The following is a 25,197-nucleotide window of genomic DNA, read 5'->3' as shown; positions in this document are numbered from 1 at the left end:
TAGATAATAATTCTGATTTGGATCAGCTGTTATAACTGGACAAAAAGATCTATTTAAAAATTTTGATATTTTATGACCCATTAGAGAATAGTGCCCAAGAGTAAAGTCAGCTCTACTGAGTCAATAATTCTAAGTTTTTTAAGTTTCTTAAATAATTGCATGTAATTTAAAGACTTACTCTTTAGCGAGCTTGAAATTTTGTAATACCTAGGTGACGTTCATTAGCACTTGAAGGAAATACTTAAATACAACCACTAAAAAGCAGTTAAAACTTTTGAGTTGTTGGAAGGAGGGAAAGGAAGAAAATGGTGAATAGATTGGATATAGATATGATGCTTATAGTAGAGATAACAGCTTATAGTGATATTTTAAATGATATATTTGCTTTTGTTCAAACATTTTAAAATCAAGTAAGTACTGAATGCCTACTTTGTGTTCATACTTTGGGTTAAAAATAAGCCTTGAGCATGATCATGAATCACAGCCATAATTTGAGAACTTATAATTGTAGAAGTTAAGTATTTCTGGCATTCCTTTTTTAAGGAAAAAATTATTTTTTGGAAAAAAATAAAAATCACTCCATCATCCTGCCCTTATGACTCTAAAATTAACTATTTAAAAATTTAACAATATGTAGGCATTATACTATTATAATTTTGCAATGCTCAAAGTGTGTTAAAATAACTTAAACCTTGGTCTGTGAGTGTATATGTATTTAGCAGAAATTAAGCCCAATCTATTTTTATCTAAAATTGTTTCAAGGGGATAGAGGTTAATTTAGTTTGTCCTCTAAATAGTTACTTGATTATTAAGAAAATCTAAATATTCTATTGTGTATAAAAAATGAAGAGAACTCACTGATAGCAGTAGTTAACAGCTCTTTCTTTCTTCTTTTAATCATATACAGAAAATTCTAAACACACTAAAACTGAAAAGAGACCAAAAAAACAAAAAACAAAACAAAGGAAGCAAAAACCATGGAGACAAGAGCCTATGCCTTTTTAAAACTATACTGAGACAGAGAAAATAAGTTAACACTTATTGGACTTCATTAATTGATATATCCATGCTCAGGTTTATAATTTTCATTCATGAATTCTACACAAAGTGACTTGTTTTAGAGACAGATTTTTTATTTTGTCTAGAGCAATGCTTCTCAACCTTTTTTGTTGTCCTCGTTGTTAACAGGTCTCTTTGAGACTCCGATGCAGGCTATGGATCTCATCTTAAAAATATATTCATATCAATCAACACCTCTCTGATACCTATAAATGGACCCTAGATTTAGAGCGAGAGGTCCGCTGAGTCCTTACTTTGTATATTCTAATAAAATGTTACACATTTTAGAAGAATTTTACTTGAGTAAATCAAAGAAAGTGTCTTGAATCTTCAGCTCTATAATCTACCTTGATAAAAATTAACATGGAGATAGAAGGGTTAACTGTTGTCTGACAGACTGTGGCATTTCTGTGAAGATTCCAATTCTTATTAAAGGAGTAACTCGAACTATATAAGAGAAAAATATGTCCCTCACATTTCAGAAGTGTGTGATCAAAATTTTGTGATGTTTGTACTTTTGTTGCTTTTTCTGTAGATTCTGGGTTTGTGATATAATTTATTTGTGGTCACTCCAAATGTTTTAATTTTGTCTAGGTTAATGTCATAGGCCTTCTGCAAATAAGAAAATATATAGAATTTTATAGTCCATAACCAAACGCCCCAATTTTAAAACAATTTCATTACCTTCAGGCAGTGTTTATTTTACCATATTTGGAAAGTCATCTGTCTGAACAGAAGCTGAAGAGTTAAGAAAACTGGAACCACTTTTGATGACTCCACCTTGGTTAACACTTTACCCAGTGCAAATGTTATTGCTTTTTTTTTAAATTACATTTGTAAATCTGTGTTTTTGCATGATACAGCTATTAAGATTTTTTTTTTTTTATCTGAACCAGGGAGAGGAATGATGCACCAGCAAGTGGGTTGCAAATGGAACAAAAGAGTTATGATAAACACCCTGAAAATAAAGATAGCAGGGATGATTCAACAGTGAGAGACAAACTATGTAGATACCAGGGTCTAATCTTCCCTTACACTGTGAGTGTGTGTGTGTGTGAAGGTGAGGAAGATGAAGAGTTGTGGAGAAAATGTGCTATTGCCAGAACAGCTGTATTTCTCACCCTTCCAAGTTTGAATTGGGTTTTGTACAAGATTTTTTTTTCAGAATGTGGGTGGACAGAAAAAATCCAGCTTCACACCACGATGTTAACCAAAGAGAAAATATATACCTTTGTATTTCTACAGCGTAATAAGGAGGAGTCCAACAGCAAGCTGTTTTCCAAGTGAGCAACTCAAAAGTATCGTACCATTTCTGATTCCATCTTGAAGGGATAATGGGTCAGCTGAGTGTGGGCTGTGGAATCAGATTTTCTGGCTGAATCCTCATTCTATCACTTCCTTGGTGTTTGACCTTGGGAAAATTCCTTAATTCTTCGGAGCCTCAGTTTCCCCATTTTGTAAAAAGAAGAAATAGTAGAATGTGTCCTATTGTTAAGTTAATGTCTATAAGGCTCAATCACAGTGCCTTAGAGATGAGTGCTCAATATGATTTTTAGTAGTTCTAGCTTATTTTATATTACCAATCTTATTGCTACTACTAATGCCAGGAACATTCTATTTTATGATGAAAGGCGTTTACTTTCTCTTTGTCACTTTGGAGGTTTTCTCCATTCTCCATTTTTGGGAGCTCTGTTGGCCTTGCTCGAATTTTTAATGACTTCCTCTTGCTCCTACTTTCCTTTGGTGTCCTTTACATACCATCCTGTGAGAGCCAGGCCTTTCCTTTTCCACTAATATGTCACTCATTAACCCCGTTCTCAGGGGACTTAGCTCTATGAATTGGGGACTAAAGGAATTTATGAAACTAATGTAGGTTAAGCTGTAATTTTACCTGAACTGGGGCCATGTGACTAGGAATTTAAACTTAAAATTCGTATCTTTTTTTAAAAAAGTTTTCTGAGGATTTGACTGTGGAATATTTTTTCCTTCCAGTACTAAGCTGATTGCTAGTGTATTCCATTCTTTATTGTTTGAGTATTTACAAATACTGTTTTCTTCTTTCTTTAGTCCCTACTCCCACCCTGCCTTGTCCAGAATATTTTGGTAATTTAACAATTTCAACCCTTTTTCTAGAATTTCTTCTTGATTTTCAATTGGGCAGAAAATTTTTAGACATTTATTATATTGCTGTGATTTAATAAAGTTGGTGATCAAACGAAGTACTTCTATTCTATAGTAAATGTTACTTGGCTTATAAAGAATAGCTTTTCATCATTTACATCTACAAAAACACAGATCAGTTTACTAGACCATTCTTCCTCTTAGTCTAATAGTGTAGCAATAGTGCATTCACTTATAGCTTTTCACACCTAATCGTCTAACTTTTGCTATTTTGAAATCTCAATAAACTAACATCTTCTTTAAACAGATCTTCAAGCAGTTTAAAAAGAAAAGCATTTTAGTAGGATTAAACTAAACCTTAATAATTAAGTATAAATCATTAAGACAACATGCCCAACAAATTTGATATCATTGGTGATGCTTTTCAGCATATTTCCATAGATATTATAATCACAGATACTATGCTTTTGTCTAAGAAGTGTGCCTCATTAAAAAATTTTTAGCTTGGAATTCGTATATTTCTGCAATATGGCCAATGTAAAAAATATTCAAATCCACAACAATTATACAGGAAAATAAACACTAAAAGAAAAACAGATCTCATATCTTGGATTGAATTGAATCTTGTTCCAGTGGTGTGGCTGTAGAGAGTATTTGTAGGGTGTGGCTGGTTAATTTTATTAGACTGTGTAATTGCTGCCAAAGTTTGGTTTTATCCTCACGTTGACCTGATGTACCCCTGTGAGCAATGACTGTGCTCTCAATTCAGCCAGCCATCTTCCTGAATAAACTGTGGACAGAAGTCCTTGATGCTTTTGTGGTTGAGATTGTAGGCTCTGAAGTTAGACAGGGGTATGAATCCCAGAGTTCAAGCCTTCACAAGTCACTTAATTTTCTTAAGCTTCAAATTTTCTTCTTTTTAAAGAGATAATATTAATAGTACATACCATTATAGAGTTGATGTGAGGACTAAAGAATAATGCACATAAAGTGTTTATCCCAGGCCTGTGTGAAAATTTTCACAAAAAATGTTAGCTCTCATTAGAAGCAGTAGTTTAAAATGGTTTTAGGAAAATTCAAAAGTGTATTGGGTCAGAAGTGTATGAAACTCTATATTTACTCTTATATTAAGGAGGCCCTTTTTACTTCTTCACACATAAAGTTATTTAGTGGAAAGAGAATAAAACTTTAAGAAAGTAAAACAGGTTAAACTTCTACTTAATAAATCTAGTGTCAGGATAAAAGGAAATAGCAGCAATAGCAGCATCCAATTGCAAAAGTGGAGAAAGACAATCACATACCAAGTTCTGGCCTAGCAATGAGGATAGGTAGCATGTTACAGTGGAAAAAAGTACAGGGCTTGGAGGCAAAAAATGTTGTTTTTGTCTTCCCATCAACATGTAATGATGATGTTGAACTGGATGTTTTCAAGGTTTTCTTTGAGCTTTTATTCAATGCAAATCTGTGAAAAACTGTCTTGTCTTCTCCATGGAATAAGAGTTTGCAGTAGGCTGGGTAGTGGCCAGAGAGAGATGGAGATGTGATGGAAAGTAGCAGAGATCAGAGGGATACAGGTCAAGGAACAACGGCAGCTTCTAAAAGCTGGGAAAGAACAAGGAAGAGATTTCTTCCCAGAGCCCACAGAGACTTATTTTAGACTTTTGGCCTCCAGAACTGTAAGGTAATGAATTTGTGTTGTTTCAGTCCATTAAGTCTGTGTTAATTTGTTAAAGCAGCAATAGAAAAGTAATACATGCTTTATCAGTGTGGTTTTGCTTAACAGAGGAAAGTTATGTTACTTGAGGTACTATGCAGAGATGTTTGGTGATTCAGACATTTAAAAAAAAAATTACGGCTTTCAAATGAACCTTTAAACTTCTGGTGATTATTGCTAATGGTAGGGAAATAAAGGCTTGAAAGCTATTGTGTCTCTCAATCCCTCTATCCTCATTCTTCTACTTCAATATTTCCCAGTTTCCTCCCTCGACTTGTTCTTATGAGTGAACTTTGCAATCATTCTATGTTTCCACTTCACAAACCCACTTGGAGGGAGAGCTCAAACTAAAACAATGAATACACAGGTCAATACTAACAGAAAATATTTTCATACAACAGGTCATATGCAAAGCACCTATGCACCCTTCTGCATACTATGATATAATAGGTCATATTCACAGCATTCGATGTATACTATGAAAGTGACACACTGAGTAGGCTAAAAGCCAGGTTATTAGCTATGACCTAAGTTGACTTAACATGAAAACATACCACAGCTTGTTTTAAGGGGTGGTAATATATAAAGTTAGTTGGCTGGGTTAGTTATAAAACCGGTGCAACATTGTGGTTTGTTTTCTTTTCACTAACATCTGTGCCAACCTTATCCTTGCTAAATTAAATCTATTCTACTGGTCCCCTCATTGGTGTTTCAATTATTTTAAGACTCACTGAACAGCCCTCCCAACTAGGAAGGAAGAATATTGCAAAGGATAAGATGTGGCGATGGCGGAGGGCTACTCTAACATGCTAACATTTAGAGGATGACACTGATAGATCCTGACCTCTCTGGTCGGCTGTTTTCCTTGTATTTAGGACTTTCTAGGCCAGGTATTTACAAGTCTCCTCACTCCCACTGTTTTTTTTTTTTTTTTTTTTAAACTAGTGCTTCATTATTATCTCTTGTCACTACTGTGTATCCAAACCCAAAGGTAAAAGAGAAGCAGAGGGCAAGAATACTTGGACAAGTTTGAACTGAGGTCAGTCTGGATAAGTATTAGGCTATGAATCATGACTGGCAGAAATCAGTGTTTTTCTGAGACCAGGAAGTAGTCAAGACTAGGGAATGTGTCATAATATAGATTAAAGTCCTGTGGGAAATTAGGCAATGTATGCTCAAGTACCAAATTATTTCAAAATTAAATAACACCAACTTGAACTAAGATAAAACTAAAATTAATTAAATTAAAATTAAGTTAATTAACATTAAAGTTGCCATGTGAATGGAAAGAAAAAGCTTTTATGGACTTCAGCTAGACTAAAATAGAAGTATACCATCCAATGAGTCAACAATGACTGATCATACTCATGACAAGGTGATGGTAATACAGGAATTCCTGCTTTCCGACATTTTGTATTATGCCATTTTGCTTTTAGGGAAGACCTACATTAGCACCTGTTTTCGCTGACCAAAAGAATCCAAAGAGGATTTTTGATTCTATAAAAAAAAAATGTTTCAAGTGAAAATAACGTTCAGCATTTGTTTTGCAGCGAGGGATTAGAGAGGCAGCGTGCACCCTGAGCAGCGACAGTGGCCCTGCCACACTCCTTCTCTGGGACTACGTCTCAGCATCTCAGCATCAAGGCTTTGAACTGTGTCTGTGAGCATCTGTGGTCCATCTAGATTTATGTTGTGCATCTGTTAGCAAGATGTTTCCTAAGATATTAGAAAAGCCCAAGAGAACTTGTAAGGTTGTTATGCTTAGGGTAAAACTGAGTGCAATTAAGCATATTTGGTAAGATTTGGTAGGTTATTTTGGTAGGTTATTTTGGGTCTGGGAATGATCAAAAATTTTCCATCTAAATTAATGGTAATTGCTTTTTTGCTTTATGCCACTTTGGCTTACAAAAGTTTTCATAAAAACATTCTACTTTCAGATAGTAGGGAATACCTGCATGTGATTATCCAAGCAAAAACAATTTGCAGCTCATCAGGTCATTTTTTTCAGCAAATGTGTATGTCTCATTTTATCAATAATACACACCTGCTATGATAGTTGTACTCTTGAATCGAATCTCCTACTGTTTATTGAATATCTACTATATCCAAAGTACTTTAAGAAGACAACATATCTTAAATTGACGGACTTGGTGCCCTGAATAATCCGCCCTTCAAAGTTTAAGTAAATACCAAGTTGTGAGCTATAAACCTAAATGTATTTTTATTTAATAATTAATTTATAAGAGTTTTACTGAGTGGTTTAAAATTTAAAACCTAGATTAAAATTTGCTATAGTACCTTTTTCTTTCCTTTTTTTTAAGGCAAAAAAATCTCAATTCCTATTTAACTTCTTTTTGTTATAGAATACCCTGCTTTGAAAAAAAGATAGGGATTAAAAAGTCATAAAATTGATAAGGTGTGTATAAATGATTGTTCATTTTGAAAAAATTATTACAAGTTTTCTTCAAACGCTGAGTTCATCAAAGTAAGTAATTCCATAGCTGATCAGAATAACTTTAGGGACAAGGTACTTTGATTCCATTACAACCAGTGTTTTAATTATAATATATTTAAAACTATTTTAAGAACAGTACAACCATTTAAACTTTTAAATTGTGGCAATCCCTAGAAAGCAGCTGGCCTCTACTTATGTTCTGCCTTCATCAGCTGATAACCCCACAGATCCTTGAAAACTGTTTGGGACCCCAGTGCTTAGAATATTTGCTTATTCCAGTGAACGCGGCCACTTTAAGAAAATGCTGCCTGTGGAGCATTCTTTAAAATCTTTTGAAATATAATGCTAATAAAATTAGCTAGGGCTATTAATTAGGAAGGAGAGTGTTTTGCTGACATCTGTAGGTGTGACCACTGGATTGCCGTTGATAGGTTCAAGGGGAAGATGGGTACTGCAGGCATTTGCTAATTTAGGAGGGATTACAGAAATGGAGGCTGAGGTTCTCCTGCTCTGAGGCTTTAAACGCATCCATCTCACACTGCTCTTTTCCTTCTGCCCACCTACTATGGGAAGAGAAATCACCAAGAGTTCCATATCCATGCACAGCAAAGTGGCCACTAAGGTTTCAGTGCTAATGCTTCTAAATAATACATCTGGTTCTCAAACTGCCAATCCTAATTTGTTTTGCATTTTTTAAAAAAGAGAGGGCATAATACACAGTGGTTTTAATTTTTTTCACAAGATTTTAGATTACTGGCAGAGCATAGTTTAGAGGCTGGCTGTAAATGTCACTGTAAATGAAAGAAAATACAATTAAGAATAGAAATAAAATCACCAGATGAAATTGTATATTTAGATAAATGGAAAGCATAACTCGGTTTACTAATATTGTTATTTACACAGAACTTTTAAATCATACATATATTATATAAAATAAGGTACATATAAAATTTAAACAAATTACTTGATTGAATAATAATAAAGGCATTTCTGATTTTTCACCCATAACAAAAGAGCTCTTATTTTAGGTAAATAAATGTTCGTACATTGGTAGGACTGTGATTTATCCCGCGAAACCCAAAGCTCAGAATAATGGAATTTTCAGGAAAGAGCATGTGAGAAATTTCATTTACTGGTAAAGTGGAAGATAACTACCTAATTTGTCAAAAATTTTGCATTGTAATCCTATCTCCCTAACAAAAGGACATAATATAATTTTGGGAAACAGTGTATGTCCATTGAGAGAGAAACTGAGAAAGATATTATGAGAGAAATTCCTGAGGCCTGGAGCAAAGGACTAGCTCAAAGGACTCTAATATGTGCTACAAAATGCTGGAAGTTCCAAATTAAAATCTCTCTTCCTGTAAGGCCCAACTACATCTTACTTTCTCTTTGCTAAAATCTTTCAACTTAGTTAACTAACTTTTCCCTCTGGGAACATATTTCCAATTTTACAGCACAAGTTGATGGGGAAATAGATTCATTTTGCAGAAAATTGCTTTACAAGCAAATGTGCTAGAATATTTTTATAAAGTAAGGAATAGATGCATTTTCTCACGAGTTCTAGAAAACTTCTGTTTTCTTTTAAAAATCTGAAGGGAACGTGGTGTGTAAACAGAACATGTCTGTACTTGAATAGCATGAGCCTAGATATCGATCATGCAATAAAAGAGAACAAAGCATGCCAAATAATTACTAAGTACTCTTTCCTTGCATTACACAGAGATCAAAATGTGTGCTAACAGCATCACTGCACTGACTGTGCATTTACTAATTTAAAATATACGTTTCGATTTCTCAGGAGCTCTTGATGAGTTCCCCATTCCTTTATTTTTCCATTGTGCAGAACCACTATCAAATCTGCATTCTGTATAGTGGAGAGTCTGTGAGCAACCACTAGGCACGTCCTCCCCTTTCTGGCCGTATTAAGGGCATGCTGAACCACCTGGAAGAGAGAAGGACCTGTGATCATTAGCTCAGGTTAGATGACTGAAACGGCATCTCAGCTACAGTGACGTTAAACATATGTATAGAAGAAACGAGAGCGCAGGGTGAAAACCGATATTTGCTGAGTATATAAAATGTTCCAGTAATGGATATCTCATTTAAATCTTTGCAATAACCCCCAAAAGTTGGGTTATTTTCATTTTTCTAATGAGTAAACTGAGATTTGAAAAGTCTAGGTCATTTGACGAAGGTCATACCGCTACAGACTGACGAACCCAGGATTACAGCCCAGATGTCTGAATCCCCCCCCCAAAATTTTTTTCTTTCATAATATACTTTTTTCTTAGAAATTGAAAATGATAATCATCTAAAACAGCAATCAAGTGAGAGTTAACCACATGAACTCTTATGTCAGACACCAGCTATTAGAATTCAGGGAAGTTGCTTAAGTTTTCTAAGCCTTAGTATGCTAATCTATAAAATGAGCATAATAAAATAACCTAATTCATCAAGTTGTTGTGAGGACTGAGATAACAGCATATAATAAACGCTTGATAAATATTAATAATTATCATTTATTTAACCAATGTTGATTTAACAAATAAGTGCCTACTAGGGGTAAAAAACTACTAGGGGACAAGGATCTAGCAAAGTTAAAACATCTGAAGGAGTTTGCAGTGTAGGTCTGTTGTCACAAGTGTGTTTGCTTCTTTGTTTCCCTCTGAAATTAAGGTAACAGTCTGTAGAAAGTGGAGTAACTAGCAGGCTCTGACACTGCAGTGCAGACCACTCTGTTACACATGTACATTGCCTTATTAATTTGTTTGGCATCACTGGAATAATAATAAAATAGGAAAGTTATTTTTCTCAGGCTTTTTCCTTAAGTGGAGAAACTTTTCAGGTATTGGGCCTTTTTTTGATAATGAGACAAATTCAAGAGAAAAAACCTTCTAGAACATGAGATGCCCTGTGTCCCAACTCTCTCCCACCTCCCTACTAGCCTCTACCCTTTGTTAAAAGCCAAAACCTTAATTACAACTGGTGACTTGAGGACTACAATTCTCCCCAGATCTTTCTTTCTCTAAACTGACCTTTATTTCTTCCATGGTGCTCCACTCTCATATTTCAAATTATATTCTGAGATAAAAGAAGAAGATATTACCTTTTCGCTCTCATTATCAAGAGCTGAAGTGGCCTCATCCAGCAATAAAATTTTTGGTTTTCGGAGAAGAGCCCTTGCAATAGCTAGTCTTTGTTTTTGGCCGCCAGAAAGCTGTGTTCCTTTCAGTCCAACTTGTGTGTTGTATTTCTATTACAGGAACATGCAATTAAGAAAGCAAGGCTTGGTTATTTAAATTAGCATGGCAACTGTGGGCGAGAACCATCTAAATATTTCAAATTTTGCTACTCCGGAAAATTTGTGTCCCAACAAATGCCGAAATCTATTCTTGTGCTTTGTTGAAATAAATGCTAAACCAGCAGTAAACACTAACATCTCATTTACATATCTAATCTGATCACACACACAGACCTTTGCCATTTTGCTCCTACAAAGGAATTGTTTGAATTAAAGCATAAGAAAAAAATTATTGGTAAAAAAAAAAAAAAAGTTCCAAGTAAACACAAATCTTTTTCCATTAAATTACATTATCTTCCATTTTCAGGTCAAAATGATTTAAAATATCTAAACATTGGGTTCCTTCACTCTAGCTCTTGCTAAATCTCTACGAGCACATCTCTCCAGATGCCAGGTTGCTGTTCTCAGTGGTGCAAATGTCTTCCTGGCAATAAGTTAGGCTGGCATCCTGAGATAGTCTGTTCAGCTTTTCAGGCAATAAGAGTGACATTTAGTACTTCACAATGTTCCCACAGCTCTCCTACTTACTAACCACTCCTTCTCCAGTTTCTCCCTCCACAGAAGGATAAAGGAAATGTCTCATATCCTGTAGCCTTCGCAGTCCGCTACATCACAATTAGTCATTTCAGTTAGTGCAAAGAGGCTTCTGCTTTCTTTCTAGATTGTCCCATTGATTCTGCTTCCCTCCAAAGTTTCACACTGCTTTTGAGTCGCCCTTGCCAGTTGTCTAACAAATACATGCCATTGGTACCCAGACAAGAATGTGTGGATGGATCAGTTCCACTGGAAAGCAAGTCCAAGTGTACAGCCTTCTAAAGGTGGATCTTGTAGAAGATGCAGCATGTGACTATATGCTGTTCATTTGTCTTAGTACCCTAGAGAAGACTGAATGAATTGCCTTTTCCTCCATATCCGACTGCCTTCAGGAGGAGCCATTTAGGCAGAGTATTGAGAGAGCTTGTGACATACCCTTATGACAAATGTGTCTACTTCATTGAAAGTTCATTTTTCAATTTAAAATGCACAGTTGCTTGCTTTGTATAAAACAGTGGGTATCTGAATAATTACTAAAGCCCAGTAAAAGTGTCTTTTCTAAAGTGAATGCTCTAAAAAGAAAACAGACTTCAGTTATCTCCTCTGTGACTACTGGGAGGCTGGGCCCCTTCCTCCTAAAATGCATTTTATTAAATTTAGAATCACAGGGTAGGATAAGCAGATAAAACTATGTCATTCATTTCCACATACTGCAAAGTTCCCATCAAAATGAGAGAATCCAATCTTAAACTAAAAACAGAGAGGACTGGGTAGGTATGATAATGGGCTACTTGTAGCTCTTTCTCAGTCTAGCTTAAATTGTACGTGGATTCTTCTATGTAGCTGAAGAAAATACAGTACTAGCTTATAAATCACTTTGCATTTCTCGGCCGCCTCTGGATTACAGGAATGTAAGTCTCAAGAATGAATTAGATGAAAATCAAATTCAGATGTTTTTGCCTCATTAAGCAGAATAGATTATAAATGTGGGTATATACATTGTCTCAATAGCAATTTAAAAACATTTTCAGATACTTTAACTGAAGGTTGTTCTTTTTTAATGAATTTCCTGTTTAAACTGAAAATTTAGGGTAACGCAAATCAAAACCACAATGAGATACCACCTCACCTATAAGAATGGCTATTATCAACAAGACAAATAATAAATGTTGGAGAGGTTGTGGAGACAAAAGGAACCCTCCTATACTGCTGGTGGAAAAGTAAATTGGTATAGCCACTATGGAAAACAGTATGGAGGTTCCTCAAAAAATTAAGAATAGAATTACTATATGACCTAGCAATCCCTTTTTTGAGTATCTAATCCCCAAATTTGAAAACATTTATTCGTAAAGATATATGCACCCCAAAGTTCATTGCAGCATTATTCACAGTGGCCAAGACGTGGAAATAACTAATGTGTCCTTCGACAGATGACTGGCTAAAGAAGATGTAGTGCATATATACAATAGAATATTACTCAGCCATAAGGGATAAAATACTGCCATTTGCGACAACGTGGATGGATCTTGAGATAATCATGCTAAGTAAAATGGGTAAGGCAGAAAAAGTTGAGAACCATGTGATTTCACTTATATGTGGGATAGAAAACTGAAAGCGACACACAAAAAAGACAGAGACTCAATGGACATGGACAACAGTTTAGTGGTTATCAGAGGGAAGGCGGGATAGATAAAGGTAAAAAGGGTCAAATATATAATGATGGAAGGAGATTTGATTTTGGGTGGTAAATGCACAATGCAATATACAGATGAAATGTTATGGAATTGTACAGTTGAAAGCTATATAATTTTATTAACCCATGTTACCCCAATAAATTTAATTAAAAATACATAAATAAACTGAAAATCTAAATCAATTTTCTGCAAACAGTGGGATGGTAAGTATGCTGAAATCACCTGTTTTATGAGCCTCTCAAGGGGCATGGCTTCTCGATATGAACCTGGGCCAAAAAGCCAATTGGGTCCTGGAGGGAACATCAGAAAGAGTCTAACTAAACCAACTGCATTCTGGAAAATCCCATGGGCCCTGGGGAGGAGTTGCAGGATGGTTCCAGTGGTTGAAGTTCTATTTGAGAAACCATGATGTGGCTTGTCTGAGAGCTGCCACTGTGTGATATTATGGAGACTAGGTAACATCTACATCTGGTCTGTTTCTCAGAGGAGCCTCAAGACCCAGATGGTGTTGCTTCAACTCCTCTCTCATATCCCAGGCCGATATTTCCAAACGCCTGCAGATCATCTCTATGACATATACCACAGATGTATTACCTAGCACACTCCAAATTGACTCCTTGCTATTCACTCTCCTGGTTTGAATTGCCAGACAGGTCCACAATCTCTTATTTGAAACCCTCAGGGCTATATCTGTTTAAGAATTTCTTTCTTTTCTTTCTTTCTTTTTTTTTACTTTATAAGAAAATATACTGTAATTTGTATGTGCTATATATTACATATATTTAACATATGATGTATATATATTATTTAAAACCCCCAGAAGGGACTGGGGAAGCAATTGGTAATCAAATACATGAATATCTGTGCAGAAATATTTGATTATTCATTCCAAATAGGGTTAATAAAGACTGCATTTAGCCTCACAGTATTTTGGCCACCAAACAAATTTGCACCAAACATACAAAATTTGTGTGTGTGTGAGAGAGGAGGGCATGGAGTTTGACACCTTTTGGAGATTGGAATGGGGGCTGCATGCCTCTGAGCTGGCCCTGTAGCAGGTAAGTCTGAGCACACAGCCCTTTCAGAGCTTTCTCACAGCTAGCTACAATCTTATGGGTCTCCAGACATGAGTCATGGGTCCAGACATAAACCCATGAGGTACAATCTTATGGGTCTCCAGACATGGTGGTTTTCAAAGTTAGCTTTATTTTGGGGGGCTCATCTCTCAGGTGCAGGTACGAAAAGTTGAGGTGCCTGATGTGGAGTTTGAACCTTTACTCCTTGAAGAGAAGCTCTGGGTTTTGAATTTCCTCCAGGTTGTGAGTCACTGCACTGGGGGTAGGGTTTAGGTAAGACTGTGTCCCACCCTCTCCTATCCACTGTGATGTGGTTTTCTTCTCATTTGCCCAACGTGTAAGTCATCCAGCTTTAGGTTTGTTAAAGAGGAAATTGTTCCATATGTAGCTGTAGACTCAATGTGTCCATGGGAGGAGGTGAATTCAGGATCTTCCTACTCACCATCTTGAACTGGAAGCTATTCTTTCTTTCAGGAAATAACGTCATCTTGGTTCTCAAAGTTTATTGTAAAAAATTAGCACACTAAATCTCTGCAGTATGTAGTTTGGGGTAAATTTAAGAAATAGTACAATCAAAAGAATGAAAGACAAACAATTTAAGAATAAAAGAAAAATGATACAAATAGAAAGTGGATGGCATTTTACCATACATAAAGAAAAAACTATCAGAGTTATGTGGATAATAATCTGACCATGAATTAACAATGCAGTCAGTTCTTTGGTTAAAAAAGAGAATCACCACTGAAAGACACTCACAGGGTCACAATATTTATAAAAAATGTTAATCTTTCTATTATAGTTACTACTGCAGAACCTTCAAGAGTAAGGAAAATTGTATTAATGGTCTGTTTCTAATTATAGGCACCATTTAGGCACCATCTGAGGGAAGGTACAGTAGTATAAAAGAGAGTGTGCTAACCATTATCCTTTCCCCAGAGAACAGGGCACTAGATTTGTTGTTCGATGTAACAGTTATTAAACTTTGGTATTTCTTTTTAAAGTGAGCTAAAAATTATAAAAATTTGTTTTTCATTAAAAGTAGGTATTTATACTTTTATTTTATTTGTGTGTGTAGGTTAAACCTTCAGAAATTACAAACACTTTAAATTACAATTACCCACTCCTGTGTGCTACTTCTGGATTTGTATCAATGCCTGCTATACTAAATTCTTCTCTATGGCTAGCCAAGATGTTTACGTTTTCTGAGATTTTGTGTCAGCTGTCACAGCCAATACAGAGAGGTGACAGAAATGGCAGGCAAAGACCTAACAGTCTAGTGGGGCGAGGAGACGTTAAACAGGTCAATAAGCACTCAGAGTAATTTTAGACTGTGATAAGCACCCTGACGGCTATGTGATAGGTGGTAGGAGTGGTGGGGACTCTTTTAAATAGGTGGCCAGAAAAGCCTCTGCAAAGGTGACGTTTGAAAGACCTTGGAAGTTCTGCAAAGAGCCAGAAGAAAGGACGGCCCCGCTGAAGAAACATTAAGTGTTAATGTCCTGAGGTGGGGAAGAACTTGGCATGCTCATGAGAAAGACAAGCGGCCAGCATGGCGGCAGCAGAGTAAGCACAAGGTGAAAAAGATGTGGATAGACAAGCAGGGCCAGATCGCAGAAGGCCTTGCCAGCCCCCTGCACTTTATTCTAAGTGCAATGGGATGCCATTAGGAAGTTTTTAGCCAGGAAGGATATGTTTTAAATTATGTTTTTAAAGAATTCCTCTAGTTGCTGTGAGGAAAAAGAATTATAAAGGGGCAAGACTAGAAGCACGAAGACAGATCGAGAGGCTACTGGAGTGGTCCAGAGGAGGATGATGGTGGTGTAGACAGGAATAGAGTGTAAATGGGTAGAAGGTGAAGAATCAAAATATGAAAATTAATTCAGTTTATATTAATATAGTTTGGTTTTGGAAAAAATGGTCACACAAAAATCTCAAACTTTGCTTTTTACATCTGACTATACATTACGTGCTGGCAATAAATAAATTGTATAATCCAAGGAGCACGAAAAACAAACACTTAGGCCCAGTAAACTACTTAGGCTTACTTGGCAGCTTTGTAGTTCAAGATTTCAGATATTTTCTTACCTCAGGGAGACTCTCAATAAAAGAATGGATATTTGCTGCATTTGCTACTTCTTTTATCTCATCTAAGAGCACAACACGGCTGTTATCACCATAGGCGATGTTCTCAGCAATGCTACAGTTGAAGAGCACAGGCTCTTGAGAAACGATTGCTATTTGGGAACGGAGCCATTGTACGTTCAATTCCTTTACATCCACACCATCAAATAGCTGCCAAAAGCAGAATGGAGAATGGTATGTGAAGATCACTGTTTCAAGTTACAGTTCACGGTACTCAAACATATACAAATCATAACGAGAAGGTTAGGCATTCGAGCTATTTAGTAGTATAATGTTACCTAAGAAAGGCTCATAAATCATATGTTGTATAGAAGTGGATGGCATGTAACTGACAAAAATGCCAACTCTTAAACTTACCTGATGTTTCTAAGAATGGCCATATACTCTAGAGACCTGCCTGGCGTTTGGAGTAAAGCCTGCTACTCTGTACTGAAGTTAGATGGAAAATGACCAGCCTCTACTGTAGCAGGACCCCACTTTATTACAGCCCAGAAAGAGGGTAGGTATAGACTGATATAGTAGTCTACACGCAGAAATATGCCATTTTGCACAAAGCCATATTTATTTACATGGACATAAAGCAACATTAAACCTACTACATGAGGGGGGTCTTTAGGCACCATAGAAATAGTGGCAAACAAGACAACATTCATGGAGAGAGGCAGGCAACACACATGCTAACAAAGAACTCAATAAACTCAGATAAAGAAAGTGTCATGAAGACAGGATAATGGGGTAGAGAGTGACTGAGGATGTGAGGATGAAGGAAGGGGGTGGGTGGAAACATTATTTCTAGAGAGTTAAGTAAAAAGCCCTACCTAAGGAAGTAGTATTTAGATTGCGATATAGATGATGAGAAGGAGCCACCAAAGAAGTTAGAGTGAGAACATTCCAACCAGGGCAACAGCGAGAACAAAGGCCTAAAAGGGTGTTTAAAGAACATAAAGAAGCCAGTGAGACTGACGCAGTGCACAGTCATGAGGGGGTGGTGCCGGGAGAGGAGTCTGGAGAGAGAGGTGGTGCCAGATCATGAAGGACCCTGACTAATGGTATAAACTATGGTTTATTCTAACTGCCGTAAGAAGCCACTGGAGGGTTTAAAAAAGGGGGTGTCATATGCTATGTGCTAACAGATGAGTGTTACCTAATGTTGGCACTCATTGTTGATTCTGTTATTTGTAACAAGGAAGCCAGCCATTTTGGACCCTTCCGTTTTGCGAATAGTCACTGCAAATCTGTGATGGAGAAAAGACTGTAAATTACAGGAAAAGAAGGACTAATATGACAGCCTTTGACTTTCAGAGGCTTATAGTTTTCTTCGGGGGCGGGGAGGAAGAGGCGGAACAGGAAGTTGTATTTGCGTATGTGGGTGATGTGGTGGTGGCTAGGGTAACTGACAACCTGAATATAAGGTAGAGTAAGAAAAGTACCAGGTGAGAAAAACAGTCCTTGGAGTTCAAAGGAGGAAGAGGTTGCATTTTTTGGAGATCAGAATGCAGGACTTAATAGAGCTGATTCAGGTAAGTCCTAATCATGCATAAGGTTTTGAGAACTGGGGAGGGGGAGGTGAAGATGGCCAGTGGGAACAGCAGAAAGCCTGAACCGGGGAGGCAGAGGAAGCTATCTCTGTCTTCAACAGAACAGAATAAAGAAAGAGCCTGGATGTGGCCTATATTTTAAAAGAATTCCATGGCTTTTAAGATCAAAATTTCTACTGCCATATGGTTGAAGAATCTTTGGGTCTTTGTATTTAGCCTCCATTATTTCCTTTTATTTTATTTTATACTTTATTTTTTAATTAATTATTTTTTTATTATGGTGACATTAACAAAATCCAAGTTTCACGTGTACAAATTCAACAGTAAGTCATATATATTATACTGTGTGCCTGTATATTATTTCTGTTATTAGTTTGTTTGTCCTCTTAGTTAAGGTACAATTTTTTTCTTTCTCTCTCTTTTTTTTTTTTTTCCCTTTTAACTACTGTACTGTTTGCCCCACCCAAACCGGTAAGGATACTTAAGCCCAAGAGAATGTTTAAGAATAGCACCACTAACCCCCAGATAAGTTGCATTTAAATTCGGTCTTACTACTTGTCCTTTCATGGGGTCATAAAATCTCTGTAGAAGTTGGACAGAAGTGCTTTTCCCACAGCCGCTGCTCCCAACAAATGCTACTGTCTTCCCTTTCTCAATACTCAGGGATAAGCCACGAAGGATGAGAACATCTGGGCGACATGGATAGAAGAAAGACACTTCTCGAAACTCTATATTCCCTTCACACGTGTCCTGTGAAAGAAAGTTGGCAGCGTTTAGAAGGATTGTAACACATTATAGAACATTGGCTGAGCACTTAACTGAAAATTGTGTACAACCATTTTAATTTTAAACACCGTATTCCTGTCTTAGAGCTGCTGACTGCACATAGGTTTCTGTCTCTTTTGTTTAGGTTTTTATATCTGTACTTTTTGCTGTCTTCACTACTGGACTTCACAAAGTTGTTTAAAAACACTGGTTTCCTTCAGCTTCGCTGCTCAGACACAGTCCAATCTTCAGATTAGCTGTTTGACAAGCTGCTTTAAATAAAAATATCTTTTTAAAAAATTTAGTTTGTGCTTTACAGACTTTTATTGCTTAATTCAGAATAGCTAGTGTCCTTAATAAACTGTATGTATGTTATTTTTATAAGTTGGACCATGTTTTACAGTTTTATAGTCTTTATAAGAAGCATTTCTAAAGTCTATGCCATGTATATAGTTCTGTGAAGACATTTATCAATGAGACACTCGATCCCTGTATTGTAATGTTTACAAAGAAATAAGAGTGGTATTATTATTATACATCTAAATCCTAGGAATAAAAAAAAGTTTCCTAATCTTTTTACTTTCCAAAAGACAAGTATGAAATCTTATTTTGACTATAATGTATCTCTGAACATTCTATTTTGAGAATTTTCAGATTTTTTAATTACTGTCACTAACAACCAGCATTCCTTTTAATAATTAGGTAGCTCTAGTGATAATGTACTATTTTAAGCTGTCATAGATAGTTAAAATTCTTGAGGAAAATAATTTTAAATGAAAAATTTCTTTTAAGTATATACCTAATAGCTATTCTTAATTTTAAATTTAAAATATCTAGAAGTCTTAAAATTGAATATATTTTTAATGTATAAGACTACTATAGAGAGGCTTGTTTTGAAATTATACAGTATCCCTATTGTTTAACAGTCTTTTAGAGTTCGTGGCTAAATATGTGCATGCATATGTGTGTATTTGTGTGTAAATTTAATAAATATAGTTCTCGCTTTTTCTCTTCTGTTTGCAGATATATTTCCCATGAAAAATGGTGTCTGAAGCTACAGGGCATTATTTACTTTGTATATATTATCACAGAAACAAACAAATAAACCTTAATGCACATCTTCATCCAAAACTAAAACGTTCGCTGTCTAAATAAAATTAAATATGTAAATCCTTTGTTCAAGAATATTCTCATGGCACTAGGCAAATAAACTAGAAGTATATATTGTTTAATATAACATATGTGTATTTTAGTGGTAGAGGTGAAATTTAATTCAGATAAGACCCCCTTTCTCCCTTAGTAGCCATTACAATTATTTTATACAAGCTTTTAATTCCTTATAGCACTTTTTTTTTTGCAAAGTTATCAAATAATGCCTTCCTTTAAGTCTCTAGAGAGCATGCATATGGACAATTAGCAATAAGTAGATATTTAAAAATATAGTTGTGCTTACTGGTTTTTTCCCTTCTTTACTACAGCTATCTATAGTTGGTTTCTTTTCCAACAAAGCAAACAGATGTGCAGCCCCAGATTTGGCTCTTGAATATTCAGGTGCCAAAGCAAGTGTTTCTCCAATGGCCATAGCTCCATATGCAATTGCAGTAAAAACTCTATCAAAAGATGAAACATTTACATCTTAGTTAGGCCCATTTCAAACATCGGAGCTTTAAAAGAAGAAAAAAAAAAGGCAGGCACAGAAATATTATCTTTTGATCTAGAAGACACCGTTAATACTGAAGGCCCAACAATGATATCTCTTTTGAAATTTTCTACCACACAGTGATTATCTCTTGCTCTGTACACCAAAATAACCTTTGAAGCTTGGGTAATCTTTAAAATTTCTTCCCCAATTAAAGACACAGATCAAAGCCCCTAACTAGTGAACATAAAACTTCTTAGCCACCTTAATATAAGGCTAAGTTGCTTGGAGATTTGAGAAATAATTCAATTGACAATAGGAAGAATGAGTCTCCAGTGGTGAGATCTGAATTTATACAGTAGATATGAATTTTTTTTCATATACTGTAATACAGTTGGGACAGATAATTGATGCCAGATGATTGGTTATCTTATTGAAGTGCAACATGATTTAAAGAGAGCAAAGCATGGAGACTATACTTTACTAATGTCCTCAAAATAAAATCTGACTAAAATACACCTTAGCAAGACTGGAAGAAGAACTTTGATCTTTTAGATTTGCTATAGATTACACTCTCAGTTTCAAACCATGTTAATTATTAAATGGTATGTATGCAAATGATATTTGGAAGCATACAGAATATTCACAGGAATGTGGCATATCACATGGCCATGTTTACATATTATTCTTGTTTTCTTTTTCACTTTAGACATGAAAACATCTTACTAAATGAAAAATAATGCATCTCAGCAGAGCTAAAGGTATAATTCAGCTAAGACTGGACAAGTTTCACTGGCAATATTTAAACATTAGTCAGCAAAAGGATTGTCTGCTCTGCTGGATCACAGCAAGGTAAACATGTGGGCCCCTTATGAATGTCTCCGGGGATGGTAGCTACCAAGGGGTGAATGATGTTGCAATGTCTTCAGTGACCCAGACCTCAGATCCCGAATCTTGTCTTTACAAAGATCAAACACAGTATAAAATATAAAAACAACTGGTTTCCCGGGATGCTGGATGCTAAAATTTTTGTAGCCACTAGTTCTGTGATGTCAAAGCATTTTTAGTAGTAAGATTTACAGAAATGGTTTAAGGCTCAAAATGCCATTCAAAATACTTACTTAATACATAGCTACAAATATCAGAAGTGATTATTGAGTTTAGGTAACACATCAAAGGGGTTTTTTTAATTTTTTTTAAATGTAAGAAAAAAATCGAACTGAATTAGACTTAAGCCTCAGTCTAATCCAAGAGTCAGCAAGTGAGGTGATGGGAAGAGCTGGATTGTAAGTTGGGGGACCTGGATTCTAGTCCTACACAGACAGAGACTTTTCAGAACAATTGAGAAAATACTTCCGTCCTCGAATTTGAGATGAGCCAAAACATCGACCTGTCCTAAAATTTGCACCATTAAAAGTCGATTAAGCATTACGCATAAATTAGCCGAGGATGCTATCTTTGTTAGGTTGCTCTTAAAATGGAAATTTACCGAGCAAGGGAGAAGGGCCTTCCATTTAGAACTTGCGTGTTTTTGAGAGGTACATGACCCAATGGATGCACAGTAGAGCAAGAAGAAAAGTTTCAACAGAGGAGGGAGAGTACCAGTTAAAAGCCCCAGTGCTGTCTTTACTGCGTATGTGTTAAGGGAATGATAGGTGGGAGGGGGTTGACGTTGATGAGGATTATATTGAGGAACCAAACTTTGTGATGATGGGACTATCTGGAGATTGAGCCAGGGACATTAATTTCCTTTATATTTTTTCCCCCAGGTGGCTTCTGTATAAAGATTGGCCAAGGCTAGTCTGCTCGTTGGCTACACAATCTGTTCTAACGGTCTGGCTTAATTAGCTAGAATGAACTTCACTGTAATTCACTGCCACTCAAAAAGCATTTATTGCACAACAACAAGTGCTGTAGCTCCATGATAGAGTTACGCCAGATCCTTCAAATCTGGTCCAGACTCCTGAAGGCATTTGAACTGAACTTCCTATGCCATTGTTTGTCTTGGGAATTTCACCTATTTGGGATATACAAAAGGAATGATTTACTATAATGACAAATGTTTTAAAGTCACAAATAACACATTTGTTTAAGTATTAATCTATAATAATTGTTTATATACCCCCTTCATGCCTATAAATAAGATTACAAGTAACATTCCACAGTTCAGAAATGATTTTCGTATTGCACAACTCTCGAAGCATAAGTATGTAAAATAGGAATTAAAAAAACCTAAAATTTAACTTCTATAACCTTTGTAAGCTTAAATTGTGCATGGGAGAAGAACTCTTATCTATACTTTATCCTTTTTTGGATTTATACTACTATGCTGAATTTATAGCAAAAATCTTTGCGTTGATGGGCTGAGGGAGGAGAATATTGAGTAGGAACAGGTCTGGGAAGGATTTGCAGATGCTAGGCCTCTTCTCTAGTTTTAGGGCTTTTCCATAGGTTCATGGGGCCATTGTCACTGCATCTTCACTATACTGATGCTTTCAATCACATCCCAGCAATGGGGGAATCCCTTTGCTTATCATTGCTGCTGAAATAAAATTGGGATTTTTAAAAAGATCCTTTCGCTAGGAACAACACAAAAAAGATCCTACCAGATTAAGATAGTGGTAGAGGTCTACTTTGCTTCTTTCTGTCCCTTATTATTTCAAGCTATCAACCGACTATCAATATTCATTGAAAACCTGCCTATATTGCTATTTGACCAGTAATCACACTGAACATTCAAAGTCTTATACAAGTTCCATCAAGAACTACGCTTGGATTTTGGAGGACTAAGCTGCCTGACATGAGCTGCCTGACTCTGCCGCTCAGATGATTTTCAAAGCTGTGACTTTTGTTATCATTGTACCGAAGGCTGTCATGCCTTGATGCTTTCGTAGCCATGTCATCTACTTAGCTTCCTGCTAATATGTGTAGCAAAGGAGGAAGAAACAGAGAAAAAGAAGAAAGTTCTGAAGTCAGGGTGTGGAGAGTTACAGAAACCTCTGCTGGTCACTAATGGTTTCTGGACTATACTGCAGAAGACAAGTCAGCTAGAAACTAACCTAAAGTTATTAAAAATCAGACAGGAGAAAATTATTCTGTATTTCTCAAAGTCTGCACTTTTATAGTGAAGTGAATCAAAAGTGTTGCCAGGGCTAACAGAGGCAGAGGGGGAGAGTTTTACTATACGTATATGTATGAGAACCCAAACAAAAGATTTTCTAAATCATTCCCTGAAAGGCAGCAGAGTGAAATGTTATTATCACCTTTTATAAAAAGCTCATTTTAGAGACACTTCTACAATAATAGAGATGGATGGAGACAGCTTTTACCGTAAGCGTATGTTGCTTTCTTTTTTTTAGAGGAAAAAGCTAAGGCTGATAGTAGCTATGCTGATAAACTAATATTATGAGCACATCAAGGGATTCTACTGTTAAAAAACTCCCTTTGTGCATATTATTATTATTATTATTATTATTATTATTATTATTGAGACATTGGTTAACAAAACCCAGTAAGTTTCAGGGGTACAATTCAACAGTAAGGCATATTTATATTGCATTGTAGTTAGGTTTCTTTCTGTCACCACATCTTTGACCCCTTTTATCCATCTACCTTCCCCCTTTCTCCCCATCCTCTGGTAACCACTAGTCTATTGTTCATGTCTGTGAGTCTCTGTTTGCATCTCCCTTTCTAAAGCACTGTCATTTCTGAAAGAGAGACTGTTTACCCATCCCTATAGCTATAAATCATGAAAATACATCACATTTGACAAGGTGAATAAGACAGCTTTATTTTTAACAATAAACTAAAATATGTATTCCTAATTTTTATGTAATTCTAGGAGGTTTCTGGTAGTGGCCAAAAGAAAACCCTAAGGTTTTAGGCAACTATGGAGAGCAGCCTGGGATCTAGTTCCTGTGCTCATATTTCTTAAAGAGTGATCCTTAGATCCTGTGCCTCAGAATAATCTGGGATGTTTGGTAAAATGTAGATTCCTGGTCCTATACCGTATGTATAAATCTGCAAATTAAATTTGTGGAGTAAGCTCTGGGTATTTGCATTTTTAAATAGCTCCTTGTCTTGTGAGTTAGGAAACCATTGATTTAGAGAATGACACAAAGTTCTTTTTACCTAAGGAGGATTTTAGTGTGTGTGTGGGGGGGGTTTCTTTGTAAACCTCTTCCATTCAGTCAGTTGATTAGATAGAAAGCTGTTTGTCACCCTAGATTCTGGAAGGCACAGAGTCTTCTAAGAAAGGTATAATTTAGTATGTCTAAAGGGACACTTGTGACATATTCATGGTAGTTGGGGGCCACCCTGGGTCTCTAAGAAGACTTTGGTGTTGAAGACAAATCTCATCTATTCGCATTTCGCATGCCCTGTACCCATACTTCCCAGAGACTCTCTCCTTAGTCCATACTATAAAAGTATGAGTATCCTTACTTTGTCTGTAGTCTGGTTGAATAAAACTCAAATAAAAAGTGATACCAGTAGCTCTAGCTCAGATAGCTCCCTGTTTCTTACTTCCTTCAGGGCACTGAGAAACACCAATGTGATACTCTTCATTAATCATTGCTTTTATGTTAATATCCTACATATGTTCTGACAGCTAAAATGCTATGTCTTCAGAAATGACCTTTTTAAATGAGTTAATGAAAAGAAATTTAGGAAGTATGGTAGGCCAGTTGGAGAAGGAATTTTTGTGTCAGAGCCTTTTGATTCTCTTATACTTTAGGGTCATAAAATAACATTAAGCAAATTGTTCCATTTATGTTAAGAATCAGCACAGCTCTGGATATTCAAATGTTTCAAAAACTAAGCAAGACTTTTTAAAAATAATAATTTTATAGAAAGATTCTATGAAAGTTTGTCTTGGCAGAATTAATAATAATAGTAATTATAATGACAATACTAATGTCTACTAAGCAAAGCTTCTGACAAACTGAATCATGAACTTGAAGCTGTGCTCTGCCACTTGCTGATTAAGTGACTTTGGGCCAGTTAAGTAACTTCTTTGAGTCCTAATTTTTCCCATCTGTAAAAGAGGAATCATAACATTTCACAGGGTAGGTGAGAGGATTAATCAGATAGTGCATGACAAATCCTTAATACCGAGTAAGGACTTGATCAAGATTTGCTGTTATAGTGACTATCAT

General features: G+C 36.0%; 1 protein-coding gene across 1 annotated transcript in view; it reads right to left on the bottom strand.

The window, feature by feature from the left end:
- Positions 1-7,718: 7,718 nt before the first annotated feature.
- ABCB5 (ATP binding cassette subfamily B member 5) overlaps positions 7,719-25,197 on the bottom strand; it is an 83,820-nt gene continuing 66,341 nt past the window's right edge. Inside the window, exons 23-27 of the mRNA XM_039862502.1 lie at positions 19,856-20,012; positions 18,190-18,387; positions 16,043-16,249; positions 10,459-10,605; positions 7,719-9,294 (exon numbers count right to left, since the gene is read on the bottom strand). Coding sequence (XP_039718436.1) covers positions 9,097-9,294; positions 10,459-10,605; positions 16,043-16,249; positions 18,190-18,387; positions 19,856-20,012 — 907 coding nt within the window. The 3' untranslated portion in view covers positions 7,719-9,096. The remainder of the gene's footprint in view (positions 9,295-10,458; positions 10,606-16,042; positions 16,250-18,189; positions 18,388-19,855; positions 20,013-25,197) is intronic.

Source organism: Pteropus medius, unplaced genomic scaffold (genome assembly GCF_902729225.1).
Source record: "Pteropus medius unplaced genomic scaffold, Ma_sr-lr_union100, whole genome shotgun sequence".
In the NCBI taxonomy this organism is placed as follows: Eukaryota; Metazoa; Chordata; class Mammalia; order Chiroptera; family Pteropodidae; genus Pteropus; species Pteropus medius.
This window is presented reverse-complemented; position numbering and strand designations above follow the sequence as displayed.